The 21,563-nt window shown below is 43.2% G+C and overlaps 1 protein-coding gene across 1 annotated transcript in view; it reads left to right on the top strand.

Moving 5' to 3' along the window:
• Nucleotides 1-12,274: 12,274 nt before the first annotated feature.
• Prkar2b (protein kinase cAMP-dependent type II regulatory subunit beta) overlaps nt 12,275-21,563 on the top strand; it is a 90,097-nt gene continuing 80,808 nt past the window's right edge. The window contains exon 1 of the mRNA XM_032907621.1: nt 12,275-12,768. Within this exon, the coding sequence (XP_032763512.1) occupies nt 12,468-12,768 (301 nt within the window). The 5' untranslated portion in view covers nt 12,275-12,467. The remainder of the gene's footprint in view (nt 12,769-21,563) is intronic.

Here is a 21,563-nt window from a genome sequence, read left to right as displayed (position 1 = left end):
TTAAAAATTAAAACAACAAGTGCAACTTGAAGAGCCACTGGGTAAAGAGACTATTGAGACAGCAGTTTTCTTGCTCTGGGGTTGAATTACCACGGTTCCGAGGTGTTTCTACTCAGACACAAGTAAAACCGCAAGCCTGCACCTATAAGGAACCTTAGAGGTGATCTAGTATCCAATTCTACTAAGAGAGGCAAAGAGATCTGAGAATAAGCTTGAAGTGGAGTTATTCTCTTCCTCGCTGGCTTTTGCGCAGCTCCTGCTACCTACGGGCTTCATGGGCTTCCTCTGAAGCCTCAAAGAAGAAACACTCGTTAGGCCTAGGCTGTGCCTGGCATGACAAATCGCGGGGCATGGTCAAGCTTTCTAAGGCTGAAAAGGCTTAAATTACTGAGGGAATACATTAGTGTAAGTTAGAGAATATTGGCAGTGGTGGGGTGACACGAGTGGATTGACCGTGGCAGATTCAAACACCACTTAGAAGCTGTGAGATGGACCAACTGAGACCCATTTTACTTCAGGGATAGAATAGACAGAGTGTGACGTCACTGCTCTCGGAAGTTGGTAGTTACTGAAACAGACACTTCCGGTGTTTGGAGATCAAGTTTGTAGAAAGAAACAGAATTGTTTTCGTTGTTGTTTTAGAAGAAAGACCCTTGGCTTCTCTTAGTGCTGGCTTTTTCTACAAGGTGAAGGTCTATTACTCTATGATTCCTGTGCAGGGTAGTTTTTTGTCAACTTGAAACAGGCTAGAGTCATCTCGGAGAAAGCACCTCAATTAAGAAAATGCCTCAGGCAGACTGGTCTGTACGCAAGTCTGCAGCACGTTTTCTTGACGTGTGTGGGCCCCGCCAACTGTGAATGGCGCCACCGCTGGACAGGTGGTCCTCTGCTGTGTAAGAAAGCAGCACTCCTCCGTGGCCTCTGCATCAGTTCCTGCCTCGAGTTTCTGATTTCTCCGAGTGATGAACTGCGAGTTATAAAATGAAATAAACCTTTTCCTTATCAGGTTGATTTTGGCTATGCTGTTTACCACAGCAATAAAAAGCAATGGTTCTCTATAATCATGCCTCAGTAGGAAAAAAGCTCAAAACCAGATGTTCACGGTCCAAGTTTGTAGGAAGATGGATAGGCTTAGAAACAGTTCATTTTTTCTTAATGGAAAGCCAAACACTAAAGTTTTCTGTTTTGAATGAAGAGCAGAGTTCTTCCGTTCAGAGAACTGTTATTTATAAATAAAAAGTTAGAGATGGAAAATGGATCGGTGCAGTTTACAGGTGTGGCAGTGAGCATCACAGAACACAGAAATCACTTAGAACGTTAAGGAACACCCCCCCCATACTAGTGCAACTAAGCTTTGGGGAGAAAACCTCTCTCTAATGAGTAAAGAGTTCATTACAAAAATATTAAAGTGAATAGGTAGAGATATTCATGTTTAGGTTATGTTTGTTGATAAGCGTGGGTTGTAAACAAGGAGAATCTCATTTAAGACACACATTGATATATGTCGACGATGAAAAATTGACATTTAATAAAGAATGTTTTGCCTCCTCTCCCTTTCTAATAAACAAACTCCTGAATGTTTTAAAAGGAAACATGTATAAGACTTACAAGTAAAGCATTGTTAGCTTAAGAGTAAAAAAAAAAAAAAATACTGTCAACTATAGTTTTCCATGAGTCATGCTGACCCGTGTCCCATTTCCCGTTAGCATTAGAGGCTCTCACAATTATGCAATTAAGCCATCTGGGATGACCAACCAACCCCGCAAGCCGTGTGGAGCTGGAGGAGCTTTAGAAGTGGCAGCCCTATGGAAAATGGCTATGTTTTGCTAACTGCTTTGGGTGGGTGGGGATGATGGATCCCAGCCAGCGCTGCATAATGGTATCATCTGCTCTCACCAAAGCTGCCCTACTGTTCTACCTAATGGGGAACAATGGCGGGCCAAGCCTTACACCAGCAATCAACAGAGGGACCATTTCCAATCACCTTTCCCCGGGGAAGTCTTCCAGGGTATTCTCTTAAAATACCCTATTTTCCCTCATAACTTAGTAATTTATTTCCTACTCATTCGCTTTACACCTATTTTCCCGACCTGGCTATAAAGACAGGAGCATTTTTGCTTTATCCTAATGATAAGCCCCTACCTAGTATGGTGCCTAGAGCAGAGAAAGTACTCTAAGTAACATTGAACCCACGGGTGTACTCTCATTTAGAGAGCCACTACATACATCTATCACAAGAAATACTCCTTAATCTATGCCAAACATCCAAGTCTCCATATTGTTTAATCCTGGGAAATGGTTGCATTCCAAGGCTATTCTTACTTATTTTCTCGATGCAGCTCTCAGCATCAATATTTCTGATTCACTAGAATAGGCAACAAAACTGGGAAATATAATCTAAGCACATAACTTGGTCCATTAAATAGTACCCACGGAACAGTATTGTTGTCCTCATTGAGGACAAACTCAAGCCCCTACGACCTACCTGAAAGTTCTGCATCCTTTCTGGATTATGGTGTGCCCCCCAAGGCATTTCCCCGGCTCTCTTTAAAGGTGACAGGTTCTATTTAAACGCATAGAGGAGTCCTGGCAGGCTGTGTGGTTATCGGGACTGAACTGCTCCTGTGAAGTAGCATTGCAGTACAAACAAAACTTTTGCCAGCACCCAACACTCCTTCAACCCTTCCTCATTTGGGGGAGACCTTGTGAATGTAAGACATGGTTTAAGCGAAACCTCCAAGAGAACAAATCAAAGAGTAGCAACAGTTAGAAATACTAGTATAACATTGACTTTAGAGCCAGGTCTGATGGTAGAGGCCTCTAGTCCTAGCTCCTCAGAGTCAAAGGTATGGGAATCTCAAATTCAAGCCCTGTGTGGGCTACCGAGTGAGTTTAAGGCCATTCTAGGCAGCTCAGGGAGACTTTATATCTCAAAATAAAGAGTAAAAAAAGAGGAATTGGGGGCGGGTGGGACAGTTCCAATGAAAGGAATGCCTGGCTAGCATTGTGAAGCTCTAGATTCAGTTTCTGACGCCTCAATATTTTTTTAACTTTATCGTGCATGTCAGTGCACACGAGTAGAAGATAAAGTTGTTGGTATTCTAAATATCTCACTCACAGTCACCGAGAAATCCCAAACAACACTATTTGTTCAAATCCTCTTTCGGTATCTGTTTATATTTTATAAACTTCATGTGTTTTTTTAAAAGCATCTATCTTTCTAAAGCACCCTTATTCTGATAGAGTTTATGGCGAATAACATATTTCCTGACAAAACAAAATTCTTCCAACAGCCGTGACTTTGTGCCAGCAGTGTCTACAGAAAAAGATTCACCAAGATGGAACCCTAGGTGTTCCTTGAGTTGTTAGCATTCCTCAAAGTGGTTCTCTTCATTTCTGTGTAGCAAGGCAGCATCTTGGAAGAGGGTATGGTTACTAAGTAGACTGGTAGTTGATGAGGTGTGCATACGTTCTACTGATCCTGATTCTACCACTAAGTGACTGGAAATCCTTGGGAAGGCCAATTTGAATCTCCGTTTGTCCTTATTTTTTTCTCGTGTTCAAAATGAAGATGTTGAATAAAACCAATAGTTTTAAATACTTAGCAACAAAAACCCTTCTCCAATAAGGTATTTTGACAAAACCTGAAAGAAATAAAATGACCAAGTGCTTGAAAGAGAAGGTAATTTCAATTTACTTACCTTGAAATTTAAAAGATTATTTTGTGTCCATTTGAGTATGAAACATACTAATCCCCATTCTCAAGTTATGGTTCCCTCTCTATCTACTTTGTATAAGTCCTGTAAGAATCCTCCTGCAGAGCTGAAGGGGTTTGCAATCCATAGGAAGAACAACAATATCAACCAACCACATTCCCCCCAAAGCTCCCAGGGACTAAACCACCAACCAAAGGGTACACATGGAGGAACCCATGGCTCCAGCTGCAGATGTAGCAGAGGATGGACTTCTCTGGCATCAATGGGAGGAGAAGCCCTTGATCCTGTGGAAGCTGGATGTCCCAGCAGAGGGGAAAGCTAGGGTAGTGAGGCAGGAGTGGATAGGTGGGTAGGGGAGCACCCTCATAGAAGCAGGGAAGATGGGGGGATGGGATAGGAGGTTTGCAGAGGGGAAACTTGGAAGGGGGATAACATTTGAAATGTAAATAAATAAAATAACCAATAATAAAATTAAATACAAATACATTTATTAAAGAAAGAAAGAAGGAAGGAAGGAAAGAAAGAAAGAAAGAAAGAAAGAAAGAAAGAAAGAAAGAAAATCCTCCTGCAACCATGAACAAGCCAGGCAATAGCTCTTTTCTTTCGATTAGTTTCCAGAGACAGACTAAATTTTTCCACAAGTAAAATAAAAAAAATATAAAACAGAAGTGAATGCTCAGAATAGGAAATGATTGCTTCTGGTCAGAAGTAATCATGAGGACGTCTGTATTGTCGCACTGGACCAAAGGTCAGATTTATGAATGGGCAAGGCAGATGAAATTTCCAAGTGGACAGACATGGTAAGTGACATTTCAGATGTAGGAAATTGAGAAGCACTGGTCAGAGAAGTGAAAGTGTTCCTGTGTGTTGGTGGTATAAATGAAGTAAGGGGAGTTTGAGCTACAGCTGGGAAATCAGACATAATCAGTTTATGGTTCATAATTGTGAGATTGCTTTTATCCTCCATGTAATAGAAAGCTATAGGAGGTTTTCTTTCCGTGGCACATTCTCTCTCTCTCTCTCTCTCTCTCTCTCTCTCTCTCTCTCTCTCTCTCTCTCTCTCTCCTCTCTAAGCAGAAAATGTAAACAAAAGTAACTAACTTAGAAAAGGTTTCTCAAGTAATGCATAAGTAGCAATAAAAGAGACTTGGAAATAAGAGGGCTAATTAGGAGATTGCAGACTTGTAGGAAAGTGACAAAGACCCGTTGAAGGACACGTCTTGAACCAAATTGTGTCAATTCCCCACGGCCTCCAAATTCATACACTGAAACCTTTCTCTTCAATGTGGTCATATTTGGAACTGGGCTTTTAGTGTGGAGGTGGGTTAAACAAGGCCACAAGGATAAGGGCCTAGCCAACAGTACTGGTAGCCTGCGAAGAGGAGGAGACACTAGACCGCTCCCTTTCCATGTACATATAACATGGAAAAGACAGGCAAACATATTGCAAGTCAGCAGAGAGCCCCAGGAGAATCCGCTCAGGCAGGCACCCTACCGTTGAACTTCTATCCCCCCAAATGATAAGGAAATACATTTTTGAGGTCGAAGCCGCCCCATGTATGGTGTTTGTTACATCAGTCCGAGCTCACTAAGAGGGGAAATGACATTAGGGACACAGGGAGTAGACTCAACAGGACATGACAGCTAATCCACTCAGCAGTGTGGTCCACAAAAGTCAACAATGGCTTTGAGAGTCTAGGGCAGTGTCAGGATGTCATGATGCCTTTTACAGAGCCAGAGAATAAAAGAGGTGGGGGTGGGGAATCATTCTAAGGGACAAAGCTTGATGTTCATTTCAAACAAATGGGTTGTTGAATTTCAGGTGTAGGTAACACAGCCATCCATAAACTTCCAGCAGTTAGAGGTAAGGGTTTTGTGGTTGAAAACTGAACACAAATCCTATGTACTTTGCAGCCATCTGCCAAAGTATGCCACCACAGACTACCATGCATGAACAAAATCATTAGGGTATACCGTGCAGCTGACAGAATATGCTATGTTCCAGTAAGAGAAGGTAGCTATTTCTGTGTGCTATGTAGACACGGCTTACAGGTTTTTTATGACTCTAGAACTTCCTTACTGAAAAACCCTGGAAAAGGTAAGTTTATCTTCAAAATGGTAAATACAACATGATTTAGACACCCCCCAAGGATCCCTTGTGTTCTGATAGATACCCATGAGAAAGACTAAACAGAGTTTAGTGGACCACACAGTTCAACAAACAAAAGATACTATGACCTTGAAGTAGGGTAAATGGCAAACTGTTTTCCAAACAAAGCACACATTTACTCTAAGAAGGCCAAGCACACAAAACAAGGCACATTCTACCCCCACGGGGATACAGATTAGGAAGCGAATTCTACACCCGGGAATCTTGAGTTTCTCCAGGGCAATGGAGGCACTTCTGTTAGCGGAGCTGAGCAAAGGAGGAAACTACTGAAATAGAACGTGGTGTTATGAAACAAAGGAGTGCTTCATAAATGTTCGACTGAGGGAGAAAAGCAGAAGGGTACCATACGGGCCCTGGCCTGCTAAAAGTGAGTCCTTAACCTTGAAGATGCAACTGGGGATTTCCCACTCAACAAACACTTCAATCCCCTCACTATAGAAACTGCAATATCTCTGTTTTATGGTTCCATAAACCTGGCCATGAAGGGGTCCTCGTAACCTCATCCTTACTGTAGAAATTGATTCGGTCAAACAGCATACCGTTCCCACTTCTCCCAAGGCCTCACAAGCTATTTCTATAAGCTATTTCTCTTGCTGTTTAAGTGACATGGTTTTGAAGACTGTATGCTGTTCTTAATTCTCCAGTTTGGAATTCTCATTGACTACACATTACAGAATATCAGGATTTGTTGTTTTTAGTTCAAAATTGTACAGTATCATACACACACACTGTGTGTGTGTGTGTGTGTGTGTGTGTGTGTGTGTGTTGAGAAAGGGAAGAGAGGGGGAGAGAGGGAGAGAGGGAGGAAGGGAGAGAAAGAGAGAATGTCATACTATTCTTTTTGCTGGTTTTCATACTCATATTTTTACCTTATGATTATAGGAATACTACATATGGCTAAGCTATGAAGTATTCTATGATAACTGTTTTCTCCAGAGTGGATCGCACTGTTTTCAATTGTCTAGTTTCCCCGGCTCTGTTGCTTGTTTGTCCCCCAGACTGTTTCAGAGATGGACATGACCAAACACATGATCTCGTGTTTTCTTTCTCCTTCACGACTTCCTGCGATGTGTCCTTTATTCCTGCATTGAACTCTTATGATACCTAGACCTGCCAAGTGGCAGCTACAGTGGTCCCTCTCCACTGCTACCCCAAGAGTCATCTGAATAGAGATGGCATTCAGAGCTGCTGGGTTTTTATAGAATCACTCAGGGAGTGCGGACAAAGATGTCTGGGTGCTTCATTATTTAGAGGGCAGGAGGGTAAGGGATGGAAAGATCAGTTTTGGGTTGAGCGAAAGACCAGAGAAAAGGTGATGCTCTGTGAGTTAAGGGGAGGAAGGGTTTCTGTGGGCTCCCTTGGCAAGGCTGTCTCCAACATCAAGCTAACACAACAGAACCTGCCCCTTCTTAATTGCTCTCCCCTGATTAAGTCAGGCCCAAGATAATCTCCCTTTTGATTAATTGAAAACCAACTGCTTTGAGACTTTAATTCATCCCCTTTGTTACACTCTATTGGTTAGAAGCAAGTAGCACTCCCACGCAGGAGAGAGGATTATTCAGGGCTTGACTAGCAGGAGGCAAGAAGCAGAGGACATCCCAGTCAGCTTGCCTTAGAATGGTTTAGTCAGCAAGGAAATTGTCGAAGAGAGGTGCCAATTGCAGGAATAATAATGTTTGGTGGGTCAGAGGAGGAGGAAGAGTCACTGACCTACTAGGATACTCAGAGGCTGGAGGCCGGACAGTGGCATGAGCACCTTGTTGCTTTTGCCCATCCTGTCACCTCTATCCTCTAAGTAGGTACCAACGCTTCAGTGATTTGCTCAGTGAGACAAAGGTGGTCCTCCCTGTTGGCTCCCTCTTGCTGATCCCTCAGCCATTCCCACCTCTCTGCACTCTCTAGTTTGGTTAAGTATGTTCAGAATTCCAGTAGACAATTCTCATTTGCTCTTGTCTCTTCTCTGCTGTCTTTTTCGTATTAAATTTTCCATCAAAAATTAACCGTGAGCAAAGGGGAGATGTAGCCATGTTGGGGGAGAGCTGAGAGTAGTAAAGGGAGGAATTGAGAGTAAATATGATCAAAATTCAAAGTACATTTTCTGACACTGTTAAAGAATTAATAGAATATATTTTTTAATTCGCTGACAAAATAAACATAGTATGCAAAATTGCTACTTTATCCATTTTAAGACTACAACCCAGAAGTTAAATATATTCACATTGTTATACAACCAGTTTCAAAACCTTTTCTTCTTGTAAAACTGAAGCTTTTTACCCACTAAAACAAGAAGTCTGCCTTCTGCTGTCCCCAGCCCCTGGCAACCTGCCCTTCTTTCTGTTTCTACAAATTTTGATGATTTTTACTTGCCTTGTATTTGTAGACTCAAACAGTATTATTTTCTTAGGATTGGCTTATTCAACGTAGTATAACATCTTCGAGCACGTGCCAGAGTTTTTTTTTTTCCTTTTAAGACAATAAATTAAAAGCAATTATTTTAATTTTATTGGGATTCTCTTATTTTTCTGCTTATGAGATTCCCCCTACCCACCCCTTTAACTATTTTTTTTTTGGTGGGGGCTTTAAAAAGCAGAGATAAATGTATGTCCAATCTGTTCTTCAAAAGGAAACTCACATTCTATTTGTGAAATGTGATGTCTAAGGACAGACTCTTGCATGCTTTTCAAAAATCACCTTAACTTTTTAGGATCAATTGGACAATAGAATTACAGAAGGAGTTTACATTTAGTCTGACCGAAGTGTTGTTTTGCTGGGTTTTTTTTTTTTTGTTTTTTTTTTTTTTTTTTTTTTTTGATACCGAATTGTAGACCACTCTGGTCTTGAACTCAGAGATCTGCCTGCCTCTGCCTCCCAAAGTCCTGTACCAGGACAGCACCATGCCTCCACCACCACCACCACACCTGCCACAACACATAAATTCTTAAGCTCCACCTTACTTCTATTGAATCTGAAAGTGGGGCGTGTCTTGTGTACCACTATTTTAATCAGCCCTCTAGAAAATCAGATTCTTCTGGGACTTGAGAACCTCTAGTCTTCTAGAAATAACCCTGCAAAACTGTATCTAGAGATTCAACATTTTACATTGATTGGTCCAAACTCTAGGATTTCCAGACTGAGGTCACTATCTTTTGGCAGACGGGTTGTGAGTTGTCTATAACATTTATAATCCAAATGGTCAAGACTGTTTTCAGTAGACAAGGCAGGCCTTGTCAAGTATGGATATTGTTGCATTTTTATCCTCCATCCCAGTGGCTGCACTTACTGGACCACTACAGTCAAGGTCAGGTCATCTACAGGATAGTCAAGACCATCTCAGACTTGATGTCTTGAAAACCTTGATAGATATAACAAAACCAGAGTCATTGATGAAATGCTGAAGGTATAAAAACCAAGGCCTTGGGCAAGCACAGTTCCTATATGCATACTTTTCTCTCTTTCCATTTTCCTTTTTCTACGAGTGCATATTTATTTCTCATACAAGAATTGTTTGATCAAAACACACCATAACTATTGATAAGAAATGCTAAGTGATTAGTTGACCAAAGTCATTATTCTGCAGTGTAAAGCCTGTCCAAACTATTGGCTTGTCCTTGATACTGCCTTGTCTTAGCAGTTGTATTTAAGCGACTTGGTATCTCTGTCCAATTTTTTCCATGCGGAAATAGACTTGGTAGCATTTTTATTGCATTTTGGTGCTGAGCATTTAAATTCTTTTGCAACTGCTTCTAGTCTGATCCTCTGAGAAACGAGTGCAAATTGCTTTGTAAATCAACAACCAAAGAATCAATAGCAATGATGTTCTTTTAAAGAATTCAAGATGAGTCGTCCCTAAAAGACGCCATCATTGCTCGCCAACATTCAAAAGCAAGCATCTTTAAAATGAAGGAAATCATAAAACATTGTCTCAAAGATTATGTGGTGGTGATTAAAAGCCCGGACGGGATTTGAGAAGTGAAAATTTGTTCTGAGAACAGTTCTCGAGTAGCATAATGGGAACATGGGAAAGAAGCCTTTTCTTTTTCAGGTCATGGCTATTGGCTTAAGACTTGATGCAAACAAAAACTATCAGAGCGCTGATGGCAAAGACGGTCTAAACCCAACGTATCTGCTCTTAGTATTATACTCTTGGAAACCTCCCAGAGTGAGAGACCGACAACAGGTCATTTAATCCAATTACTAATTTCATGCCCGAGTCACTTCTACAGCTCGAAAGCTACAGGAGCTCCCGGCATTGTGACTAATGGAAGCAAGCCATCTAACATACCTCTTATAAGAAATCTATGAAGTTAAAAACCCATGTTGGAGGATGATACTGAAAATGCCACTCTTGCTAATGTATGGAAGAAGAGTTCCTTCTTTCCTCCTGCCTTGGGAAAGGCGTCGACCATCGTGGCAGAGACTAATAATTGTCCCCAGACTTGGTTTTCCTCCATCTCTAAGCATTTGCTTGTACCTAACTGCTCAAAATAAAGAATGTCTTCCCCCAATCTCCCCACTGTGGCATGTAATTGCTATTGCTGTGCAATGAACTACCCCAAAAATTCAAGGCTAACACATACCTCCTCCTTTTTTTAAGTGCTCACCAACTCCATGGATCAGAACTTTGGCCAGGCACCCATCAGAGGGCTAGAGTGTTCTAACGTCACCACTGGCCAAGGCAGTCACAATCCCACTCATGCTCCACTCCGGGCTTAGGAATTGCAAAGTTGTTTTATGGAAGAGCCCAGGGGCTGGAAGTCATCATTACTCACTTTCAGAAAATATAAAATTTGTGTGGCCAAAAGTTCTAGCCAAAAGATGAGGAGTGTTTGCTGTGGGAGGGATGCTCCCGTCTTCTTCCTGTTTTTCTGTTAGCTGACTTAGATGAAGTGACTGGTGGTGGAGCAGCCATAAAGTCAGAATCACACAGCAGTGAGCCTGAATGAGTGTGGATCCTTAATTGCCATTGAGTAGCACGAAGGCCTTCAACAACTTGCTTTACAAGTCAGAGAAATAAAATCCCATCTTGTCTTAACTATTCTAATTTGCATTTTCTGCTGCATCTGAGCAATGGTCATCATAATGTAAACATTGTTATAAATGATAGAAATACATCCTAGAATATTGGATCTGTAAAACATTATGGTCGGGAGCTTGACTAATAGTATGTTCCCTATGGTGTCCTGTGACGATCACCACATTGTCTGAGTTTATTTCTTACACACTCCACAATTACAATTTAGAAGTATGTTTTTTTTTTAATGGCATTATTATCATGAGGTTAAGAAACTGGACTTGAGAAATGCATTGAAAAAGTACAAGATAAACGTTGTAAACAAATGGATAAGATGCATTTAAAAAATAAAGTGAAATGGTATTTTCTTATTTCTAGCTTCTGGGTTTTGTGAGTCACACATTTTTATTTTGTGTGGACAGAAAGGAAATTGAGAATAAAGGGAATAAAATAAAACTCAAGAGAGAACAGCTAAGTGAGTTTGCACTTGGACGGCTTTAACAATGAAACGAGCATCGTAGAAAGTGAAGTATGTGTATTTAAACAGCATTTGATTTGGCAAAAGATAATATTTTTTTTCTGTTTCCAAATTCTCAGAATAGGCTCGTTTTAAAGACAAGGGCTTTCTTTAAAAAGCACAAGTGTGTAGTTCTCCTTTTCTTTATACTGCTATATTCGAATCTTGGAGATTTAATTGAAATGACTCAAAATGTCAGGAAAGGTTTTAAAAATGAGCAACGAGAGGCTAATCAGGCAACACACCCTTTGTTGTCTGACTAGCTGTCCTAACTTCCCGGTATCCTGTCTGAAAGGTATCAGCTAACTTCGGTAAGTGCTTCACAGTAAATGCAGGCCTTTGTCTCAGTAACCAGTAGGAAATGCACCAAGCCGGCACGGCAGAGCATCGGTAAGGCAAACCATCACCACAGTCCTGAGGCTAAAAGGCGGACTAAAACCTAGTGAAAGACTAAAACAAGTGGCAGTATCTTATATCCAGAAGAGGATATAGGTAAGGCTGTGTGACTAACAAAAGACACCACGCGCATTTCTCTTGCCGCTGGATTCAAGGAAAAGAAAAAGCCACCAATGTGGAGGCTGAAGTTTCAGAACGAATGGCGCGGCACCAGCTTTGAGTGGGCTGGGCAGAAAGAAGCGTGGGATTTGCCCAGGGAGCTCAGGTGGAGCGCGCGGCCTCGGCCCCACGCCCCAGGCGCCCGCTGCCTCCACCCGTAGGCCACTTGAGAGGCGGCAGCGCTCCCGCCCGCCGGGTTGCCATGGTTTCCGGGGATCACGTGGGCGCGCGGGCGGGGGCGGGGCGCCGGGCGGGAGGGGGGGGCGGTGCAGCGGCGGCGGGAGCGGGAGCGGGAGGAGCTGGAGATGCTGCCAACCCTCCCCGGGCTGTGCTCGCTCTGCCGCCGCCGCCGCACGGAGCAGCCTCGCCGGGGGCCCAGTGCGCCGCGCTCGCAGCCGGTAGCGCCCGGGGCGCTCGCTCGGGGGCCGCGCAGCCCAAGACCCGACCGCGGATAGGAGGCGAGGGCGGCGTCCAGGCGCCTCGGCGTGCACAGGCAGGATGAGCATCGAGATCCCCGCGGGGCTCACGGAGCTGCTGCAGGGCTTCACGGTGGAGGTGCTGAGGCACCAGCCCGCCGACCTGCTGGAGTTCGCGCTGCAGCACTTCACGCGCCTGCAGCAGGAGAACGAGCGCAAGGGCGCCGCGCGCTTCGGCCATGAGGGCAGGACCTGGGGGGACGCGGGCGCAGCCGCGGGGGGCGGCACCCCCAGTAAGGGTGTCAACTTCGCCGAGGAGCCCATGCGCTCTGATTCCGAGAACGGCGAGGAGGAGGAGGCCGCGGAAGCAGGGGCGTTCAACGGTGAGGACCGGACCCCTCGCACTCTGAGCCCTGGCCGCCACGTCCGTCTCACTCTCGAACCCCGCCTTGCTCTTGAACCCTGTGCTGAGCTCCCTACCTTCCCGGTGCTCTCCACCTTCCCATTCCGCCCACCTCCTCAGCACCCATTTCGGTCGCTCCCACTCGCCCACCTTCCTACTCAGCTCTCTTGTCATGCTCTCCCTTTCTCTGGAGGTGGAGAAATAAGAGGTTGCGCTCCCGCTGCCCCTCTGTCACCTCTCTTCCCGGGGCGATTTGGGGTGGGCATCTTGTTAGAAGGTTAACTTTCCGGTGGTTGAAGATGCCAAAGGCTTGGAGAGTACCATTGTGCATGAAGGGCGCCTGGCGTCCTCCTTTCAGCCCTTAGATTTGTTAATGGAGTGTTCAGGGAGAAAAGGCGAAGCATGTAGGACTCAGTGAGAAGAGTGTGAAATCGGACTCGCTGAGGTAATACAAATTAACGATAATAGCTGTGACATTCTTGGAATACGAATAATTTATTTTCCAGTTTTTCCAATACCATGTGGTGGAGATATTTTTGGACATGTAACAAAGGATCATATTTAGCCTGATACCTAGGGGGTCTTTGGAATGAGGAAATAGGCCAATTTCCTTTAAAGAAGATACAAAATATATATTGAATGATTTTGATTTTTTTTTTTAAAGTGTGTGGGGGAAAAATAGCACCATGGGAAGTTCTAAGAGCTTTGTTGGTTGTCTTAATGAAAAAGCCAGTGAGCAACTAAGGACCACGCCAGAGACTGAAGCTAGAAAGAATGAATGGGAGAGAAAGGTTTCTTAAATAGCTGTTTTTAGCGAGTCCCACCCCTTATGCTTACCAACCTCTCCCTGACACACCAGACACACACGCATGTTTACACAGTATGACAAAATCGTATGTTTTGCAGGAACCCAGGCTGAAATGCCGTGGTGTGCAAAATGTGCTAGTGTTTTCCTTTGTGGTGTAAGGCGAGCGTGCATGCAGGTTTTATTTGTTGATACTGCTTGGTGATTTGTGGGTCCATAATGCATTTCATACAGTGAAAACACTGAAGTACCATTCACTTCATTCCCTTAGGTCCCCTTCCTAGGAATATTTTCATTTCTTTGTAGAATTAATTATATGTTGAATGGGTTATAAAATTAATGCATTCTTAGCTTGTTTGAAACACATAAACCATGGACGTAGTGCTCTGTGAATGTGAAAGATTGCTATTTAAATTTTTAATTTGGGACATTCGGGTGCTTTGAGACTAGGGTAACCGTAGTATTAATTGTTCCCACACCAAATCAAATGCTTGTCCTGCTAGGAAGGAGAACTAGATAGCATGTTATACAGATAGAGTAGAAAGGACAGTGACGTCTAATACTTGTATGTGTATTTGTGCACATACTATGTATCTGAGACACGGGGATGCACATGTGGTCAAGCAGTGCACAAAGGGAAGGGGACTCGTGTCCTAGCTGGGAGGCAGCAAGGAGAGGGGACGTGGTAAAGAGCCTCTGTGCTCTTCAGAAGATAGTGTTAATACAGTCAAACCCAATGATGTCTAATTCTCTTGAAGCACTTGGCGTTGGTTTAATCTCTCCTTACAAGAATGCCTATCTTGCACATTGGAAGGAAGAAGTGCTTTTGTAAGCGGTAGGGATATTTTCATGAAGGCTTATATTCCCATACGAATACATTTTATATTCATCTTTTCTATAAAAAAAAAAAACTACTCAAGGTCAGTTGTAATCAATGCCTAACCAGTTGCCTTTTAACACCTCCACCTCCAGGGGTTCTAAAACTTCTTGACGGTAACACAGTTTGATCTTTATCCAGCAGATGTCTACATGCATGTGCATAGCTGAAACTTTGGCCTTGGTATAACCTCAACTGGGGCAGCTTTCTTTTATATTTTTCTAACCAACACTTTCATTGCGTTAGAAGTAAATTGTGTTGAGAATCAGTTTTAGAAAGAACCATAGGCTTCAAAATGCTTGTCAGACTGTTTTTGTGAATGGCCTTTCAGACTTTGTGGGCAACTTATCATCTAGATCTTTTTTCTTAAACAGCCCTTTAAACAAGTGTACTCTCTGGAGCTTGAATTTGTACAAGGCCATGATTTATCCAAACCTGGTCATAGGGAAGAATATATATGTATCTGTATATAAGTGTATGTATGTATGTACGTACGTACGTACACACACACACACACACACACACACACACACACATACATATTTAGGAAAGTTTGTGGAATTGACCCAAAACCCACAAACCTAAAAAGGTTCTGTCTACATGCAGGAGGATGCTGAAGAAAACCCAGCAGACATTGGGCTGTTCTCTTGGCACAGTAGAGAAAGTAAGCGTTGGATGACAACAGTCCCTGTGGCACAGCCCAGGGTAGCAGGATCAATGACTTTCATATTTTACACAAAGCTTGAAGTTTGATTCAGAAAATAACATTATTTAGTACCCTTCATAAGGAGCTCTTATGAGTAGGTAAGACATACTTTGGGTGGGGGGGTGTCAACAAACAACTCTTTTTTTTCTGGTACCCACAGTATCCTGATACTTTGAAAGCCATTAGGCAATGGATCATGGTGATCATAATATTTCTCGTCTTATCAATGGTTAGAGAAGGGGCTGCCATTTGTTGACATTTGTGGTATGCTAGGTCGTGCGTGGAAGCCTTAGTTCATCCTCTCAGCTGCATGGGAGCTCTAATGAGACTGTCATTTAAAGTTTCATAGCCAGTGTGCTGCAGAGCCAGTGTTGGCACAGGCGGGCCTGACTTCATCCAGTACTCTTGTCTTTTAGGTCAGAAGAGGCCGGGCCAACTTAACCTGTGCTGGTTCCTTACGTCAAACTCTCCTCGATTCTTAATGTATTTTCTTTAAGGCTTTGGAAAATTAACTTGTTCAAGGTTATATGCAGAACCCAAAGTAGCAAAACTGGGTTTTTTGTTTTTTGTTTTGTTTTGTTTTGTTTTGTTTTTTACATCTGTCTGTGTGACCTTGAGGTGCAGATCATCAGGAAGTTCGTAAATGAAATTTGTTCTGTGGGTTGACTCACAGGTTGGGTGTCCCAGGTTTTTTCCAGTATTGGTATGGCTTTGCATGGTTGGCTCTTGTCTTCTCTTGTGAGTCACTTTTGTGATCGTATTATAATAGCTTGAGGTTAAAAGGCAAGTTCTTGACCATGAAACTGGTACTTGTTAGATTCCTGTAAAGGCCAATCTTGACCTCCTACAATGTGGTAGTTTAATTAGAAAGCCAGGTACCTGTAGTTATTGATCCATTGCCACAGTGGTGTGGCCACAGATGGTGTCAGATCAGTAACGGTGGCCTTTTACTTCTACTTGCCTTTCTCATGGATTCTTTCATTTGTTGATAGAGTTCCTGTCTAATCTGACTTCTAATCTTCCATGTTTATGTAGTGTGTGTGTGTGTGTGTGTGTCCTGATCTTGCCTTTCAGGCAACCTTATGTGGTAGAATGCTAGTGGTTTATGGTGATTCTCTCTAGGGAAACTCCCAGAAGCTAGAATGGAGACAGCTTGGCATTTACTCTGCCTGCCGCGTCCTGTTGAGGCATATCCCTTCTATATAAGGGCAGTATTCCTAAAGCCGGAACTTACTGATGGATTTACAGTAGGTCAGAATCGTTGAATCAATATTAACTTGGAGTAAAATGAGTGATAATTAGATAATCATCATGGTTGGACCTTGTGTTGCTCAGAATTTCTCAAGTGATTAAAAACAAAGTAAAAATAGTTCAAGTTACCCTGATGGATTGACAAGTGGTAAAGAACAAATGACAAAGGGTCACTTACAGAGCAGACAGTGTGGGATGAAACTTAAGCAATATATAGAACCAGTCTTCTCCGTTGCAGGGGGAAAAGAGCTAAAATTACAATAGGTACACAAGCCAAAAAATGGAGAGCCTTATATGTCAAAGATGTATGCACGCTTGCATGTGTGTGTGTGTGCATCTCTGTGTGGTGTGTGTTTGTGTGTGAGAGAGAGTGTGTGTGTGTCTGTGTGTGTGTGAGATAGAGAGAGGGGAGAGGGGTGTGTGTGTCTGTGCATGAGTGTGTGTGTGTGTGTGTGTGTGAGAGAGAGAGAGAGGTGTGTGTGCGTGATACATATGATATATATGTGTGTGTCTGTGTGTGTGTGTGTGAGAGAGAGAGAGAGGGGAGAGGGTGTGTGTGTGTCTGTGTATGAGAGAGAGTGTGTGAGAGAGTGTGTGTGTCTGTGATATATATATATATATGTGTGTGTGTGTGTGTGTGTGTGTGTGTGTGTGTGTGTGTGTGTGTGTGTGTGTGTGTGTGTGTGTGTGTGTGAGAGAGGGGGAAAGAGGGTGTGTGTGTGTGTGAGAGAGAGAGAGAGATAGAGAGAGAGAGAGAGAGAGAGAGAGAGAGAGAGAGAGAGAATATACTGTGCATGTACTTGCTTCCCAGTAGAAACTTGTTCCTCTTAAACATATGAAGTCTTTGTTGGAAAACCTTATCTCACTTTGATTTTTACAGCTTAAGGGGATATGGAGAACACACAAGATACAGTTAGATTTTTTTTTTCTTTTTTTTTTCAGAGCTGGGGACTGAACCCAGGGCCTTACGCTTGCTAGGCAAGTGCTCTACCACTGAGCTAAATCCCCAACCCCACAGTTAGATTTTTTTTTTTTTTTTTTTGGTTCTTTTTTTTCAGAGCTGGGGACCGAACCCAGGGCCTTGCGCTTGCACAGGCAAGTGCTCTACCACTGAGCTAAATCCCCAGCCCCTAGATTTTTTAAAACTAGTTTTATAGGTATGTATAATGCATTCTAATTACCCCACCCACTTCTCTTACCTCCCTCCCACACCCATCACCCCCATCAGTCTCTTTCCCACATTTGTCACTTGTGGTTTTGTTTTATAACCCATTCCACTTAAGCAGGGCCATCTGTGGGGACCTTGGTTAGAACTGTCCATTTAGCCCGATCAGGTTCCCAGGGGGTATACAACCAAAGACAACATCACCCCTCTCTCAGTACTGGATGAACAGTGGGGAGGGGGGGCTTTTTATGTCTTTAAGGACTTGTGAAATTGGGAAGTTAGACCTTGTGCTCATGGTATGGATTCAGGGAGTTAAGATTATCCTAAAAGAAAGGAGGAAAAAGAATGGCAATGTTCCTGAAGAAATTCTCTCATGCAATTTTGAGCAAACGTTCTTTACTTCTGATGCATGTGAGGACGAAGAAGCTTCCACTGTAACACTCTTAGACGTGGAAGCCTGTCTGAAATGGTTCCTCCGATTTCCTGTAAGCCAGATAGTGAAAGCAGAAAAGAGTCGTCTGCTGGCTTCGTAAGACCGTGCAGAACCGTCCTCAGCTGACTCCTTTACCTGTGGAGTTCACAGTCACTCTAGGGAATCCCTGTGTGCACTGACTACTGGGCTGGCCCTGGCTGGCCTGGAACCTGAGCTCAGCCTGTCTCTGCCTCCCACGTGCTGGGATTACAGGCATTCACTACACCCCTCATTCAGAACCTCTGGTGCCATATGGCCATCAGAGACAGGAGACAAAGCAGCCAGCCGTGGACTTTTGCCTCCCGATGTGTCACCAACAACACGTGACAAAAGGCATTTATTTTTGACTTTCCAATCGTTTTGTACAACTGAGAGAAAAATTATAAAAGAGCCTTTTACAATTATATTAGTTTAATTTTTATTTAAGGTATGCGAATGTTTGTCTACAACCTATCCGTGTACCATATGCAGGTTTGGCGCCATCCAGGTCAGAAGGTGTAGGTTTCCCAGAACTGGAGGTGCGGATTGTCGCTGGCCACCATGTGAGTGCTAGGAACCGAACCCAGGTCCTCTGTAGAAGGACCAAGTGTACTTAACCACGGAGCCATCTCTCCAGCCTCCTGAAAGAGCCTCTTAATGTATTTTGAATTTTTCAAACATGTTTAGTCGGTTTGAAAACGTTCATAAAGGCTATATCTTGGTAGTAACTTTAAATTTGGGCATCTGTAGAGAAGCGCCATGCCGATAAGCAAGTCGATGTGCTGTAGCTCTGATGGTCCCAACCTCACAAGGTTGTTAGAAGGATGAGTGAGTCAGTGTTTGTGAGGTCCTTAGGGCAGTGTATACAGCAAGCACTGATTAGGTGTTGAATGACTTAGCTGAAAGTCCTGCACAGTTGCATACTTTTGTTGCAGAATGGTGTTGTCATTGTTCTGTTTGGAAGCCAGTCTGGTCTTTTTACTTTTTGGAAGGCTGAGGTGCTTAGCCCCCTTTGGGATTTAACATGAAGCTACATCGCACAGTCATAAATGTAGTAGCCTTCGGCCCACAGTTTGTGGCTAAGAGGCTTTTTGTGGTAATGAGACTTGTGTGGCCTTCAGCTGTGAGAGATTTACTCACGTTGATAGCTTTAAATCCTAAAGTGGATTACATCATTCATGCCGGGCGCTAAAATATTGAAGGCATTGTTTTAGTTCTGAGTGTAATCCAGTAGTTAGTATTACGGAAGATTTGCGATGCTCGGAGTAGAACAGTTAAAAGTCAGGATTCATTTCGGTTGCAAGTATTAAGTGGGTTGCTTTTAGGGGTTGGAATTGGGGCATCAGTGGCCTTGAAGTAGTCCCCTCTTCTGCTATCCACCTACAACTGTGCTTTGGCAGAAGGGAGTTGTGAGAGAGAAACAGCTAAGAGAGCTGAGAGAGGGAGAAATAAGAGAAGCGGGGCATGCTTGTGAGAAACTGAGGCAGGGCCTTGAAGGACGGCGGAGGGTTCCTGACCTGCGTGTGTTAAAATCAAGCTTGCTTTCTGTGAGACAGTTAACCGCTCTCCCTTGGGACAGCAGTGCTACGCTCAGGTGTCGGAGAGAGGAGTAAATGCTGAATGGTTATTTACCGTTACAGAGCCCACTCCATGGGTTCCTGTAAATTTCCAGCTGTCAAGACTTTGTTTATAGCTGCTTTAAAAAAAGTGTTTCCTTTTCAGCCTTTCAAATACCATCAGGAGAACACTGAATCTGTCTATTAGGAGTTTATTTATGATCCCTTAAACAGGCCATTTATCAGCAGTAGCATTAGAGAAGGCCCCCAGTGGAGGCTGTCGATTGATGGGTCATCCCAGAGTGAAGAGGGGAAGGACTGAGCACAAGAGATTGAGGAAATTGGCTGCAGGGTCTCTCTCTGTCAGGTGTCCAGAGCTCCAGAAGGAACAACCTGCTAAGGGAAGGAATGTCTGGATGTGGGAAGCAGAGGGCTAAGATTGTGCACTCTGTCCACAAAGCTTATAAGAACCAACTCCTTTCCCCTCCCTCCCTCCCTCCTTCCCTTCCTCCCTCCTTACATTTCTCCCCCCTCCCCCTTTCCTTAATCTCTCTCTTCCCTTTTAAAAAAGAGACATGATAATTCTGTTACATTTACTCTGGATCTATGAACTAATCCCTTTGTAAGAATCTGTTCATAGTGCATGCGTGTGATTTGTTTGCTCTAGGTGAGAGGCAGAAGTCCCTATTTGGTCCAGGCGTGTGGGTTTAGCCTTGTTCATAAAAGTGTCAGTTTGTGTGCTGTTTGTATTAACTCCTATAGCATGAATTCTTTTTTGTCTTTAGGGCGCAAGGCACAGTTAAAAGCATGGACTAAAGAGGAATTGCTTTAGGATGTGTAGGGTTCGTTTGCTATTTTTTCATTACCATTTAGGTTTATAATAGACCACGAGCTGCTTACGAGGCAGTGGGGAAAATGTCAGATCGCTGGGCTTGCTCATGTTCTAGTCTTTTGCAGCCCTGTCTGTACTGTCTAGTTGTCATGACAAAACCCCATAGTAAAGCCACACTATGATGTGATCATTATTACAGTTTTTTTTTTTTACGAGAGCAAATTTTTGTGTTTTAGAAATTTAGAATGACTTAGATGGTTCCGTTACATAATTTGTAGAAATAACTGAAACTAAAAAATTCAGGTCAAGGTTTAAATGAAAACAAACCAATTTTTTTAAAAAAAATGAGCTATAAACACAGTTGGTGAGACATTTATGAATGTTCCAGCAGTAGGCTCTACCATGTGTGGTTTAATATGTTTGGAAACTTTGAAAAAGTCACTCCAGTTGCTGCCATTAAAAAAAAATGTTTCTTAATTAGGAAAAAAAAAAGACAAAAGATCAAAATAGAAACACACATTCCACATGAAAGGGAAGCCAAGAAGATATGCTGTGTACAGTTATTCCTGTGTCTGTTTGGGTTGGGTCTGACATTGTTTAGTTTATGTCAGCTGTTCCAAGACAGAACAATTCATGGGAGTGACGTTGAGGGATCTTTCTTTCAGGGAAAAAGGCTTTCATTTGGTTAAATACCAGTAGATCCTGGAAGCATTCTTTTCAAATGGTCAGGTTACCTTACCTGTGACTCAGTTATCTCACTGTAGAGGGCTAATCTTCAACGGTGTCTGTTTACTTACCAATAATTATTCTTAATGTCTGGGGTCCCTTGCACCCCCTTGCTAAACTAGGGCTGTTAGAGACATGTTGCTTCATCTTCCTCGAAGAGGTAGAGTCATTTGAGGCTGATGGCTGTGGTCCTAGGCCAGCCCCGGCCTGGCGGTACCTGGGGTCCATTTCCAGCACTCCCTGCAGTGACAGGCTTGGGAGAACAGATCAAGAGTGAGCTCCCTGCTCTTGTCCTGGAAGACACACAGCCCAGCCGTGTACCAATTTCTCCCCCTTTACAGTATAAGTACTCCATCTGTTCCACCCAGATAAGTCCTTCATAAACTTCAGAAGCTCAGTAAAATAT

This window comes from Rattus rattus, chromosome 7 (assembly GCF_011064425.1).
Source record: "Rattus rattus isolate New Zealand chromosome 7, Rrattus_CSIRO_v1, whole genome shotgun sequence".
Taxonomy (NCBI): Eukaryota; Metazoa; Chordata; class Mammalia; order Rodentia; family Muridae; genus Rattus; species Rattus rattus.
This window is presented reverse-complemented; position numbering and strand designations above follow the sequence as displayed.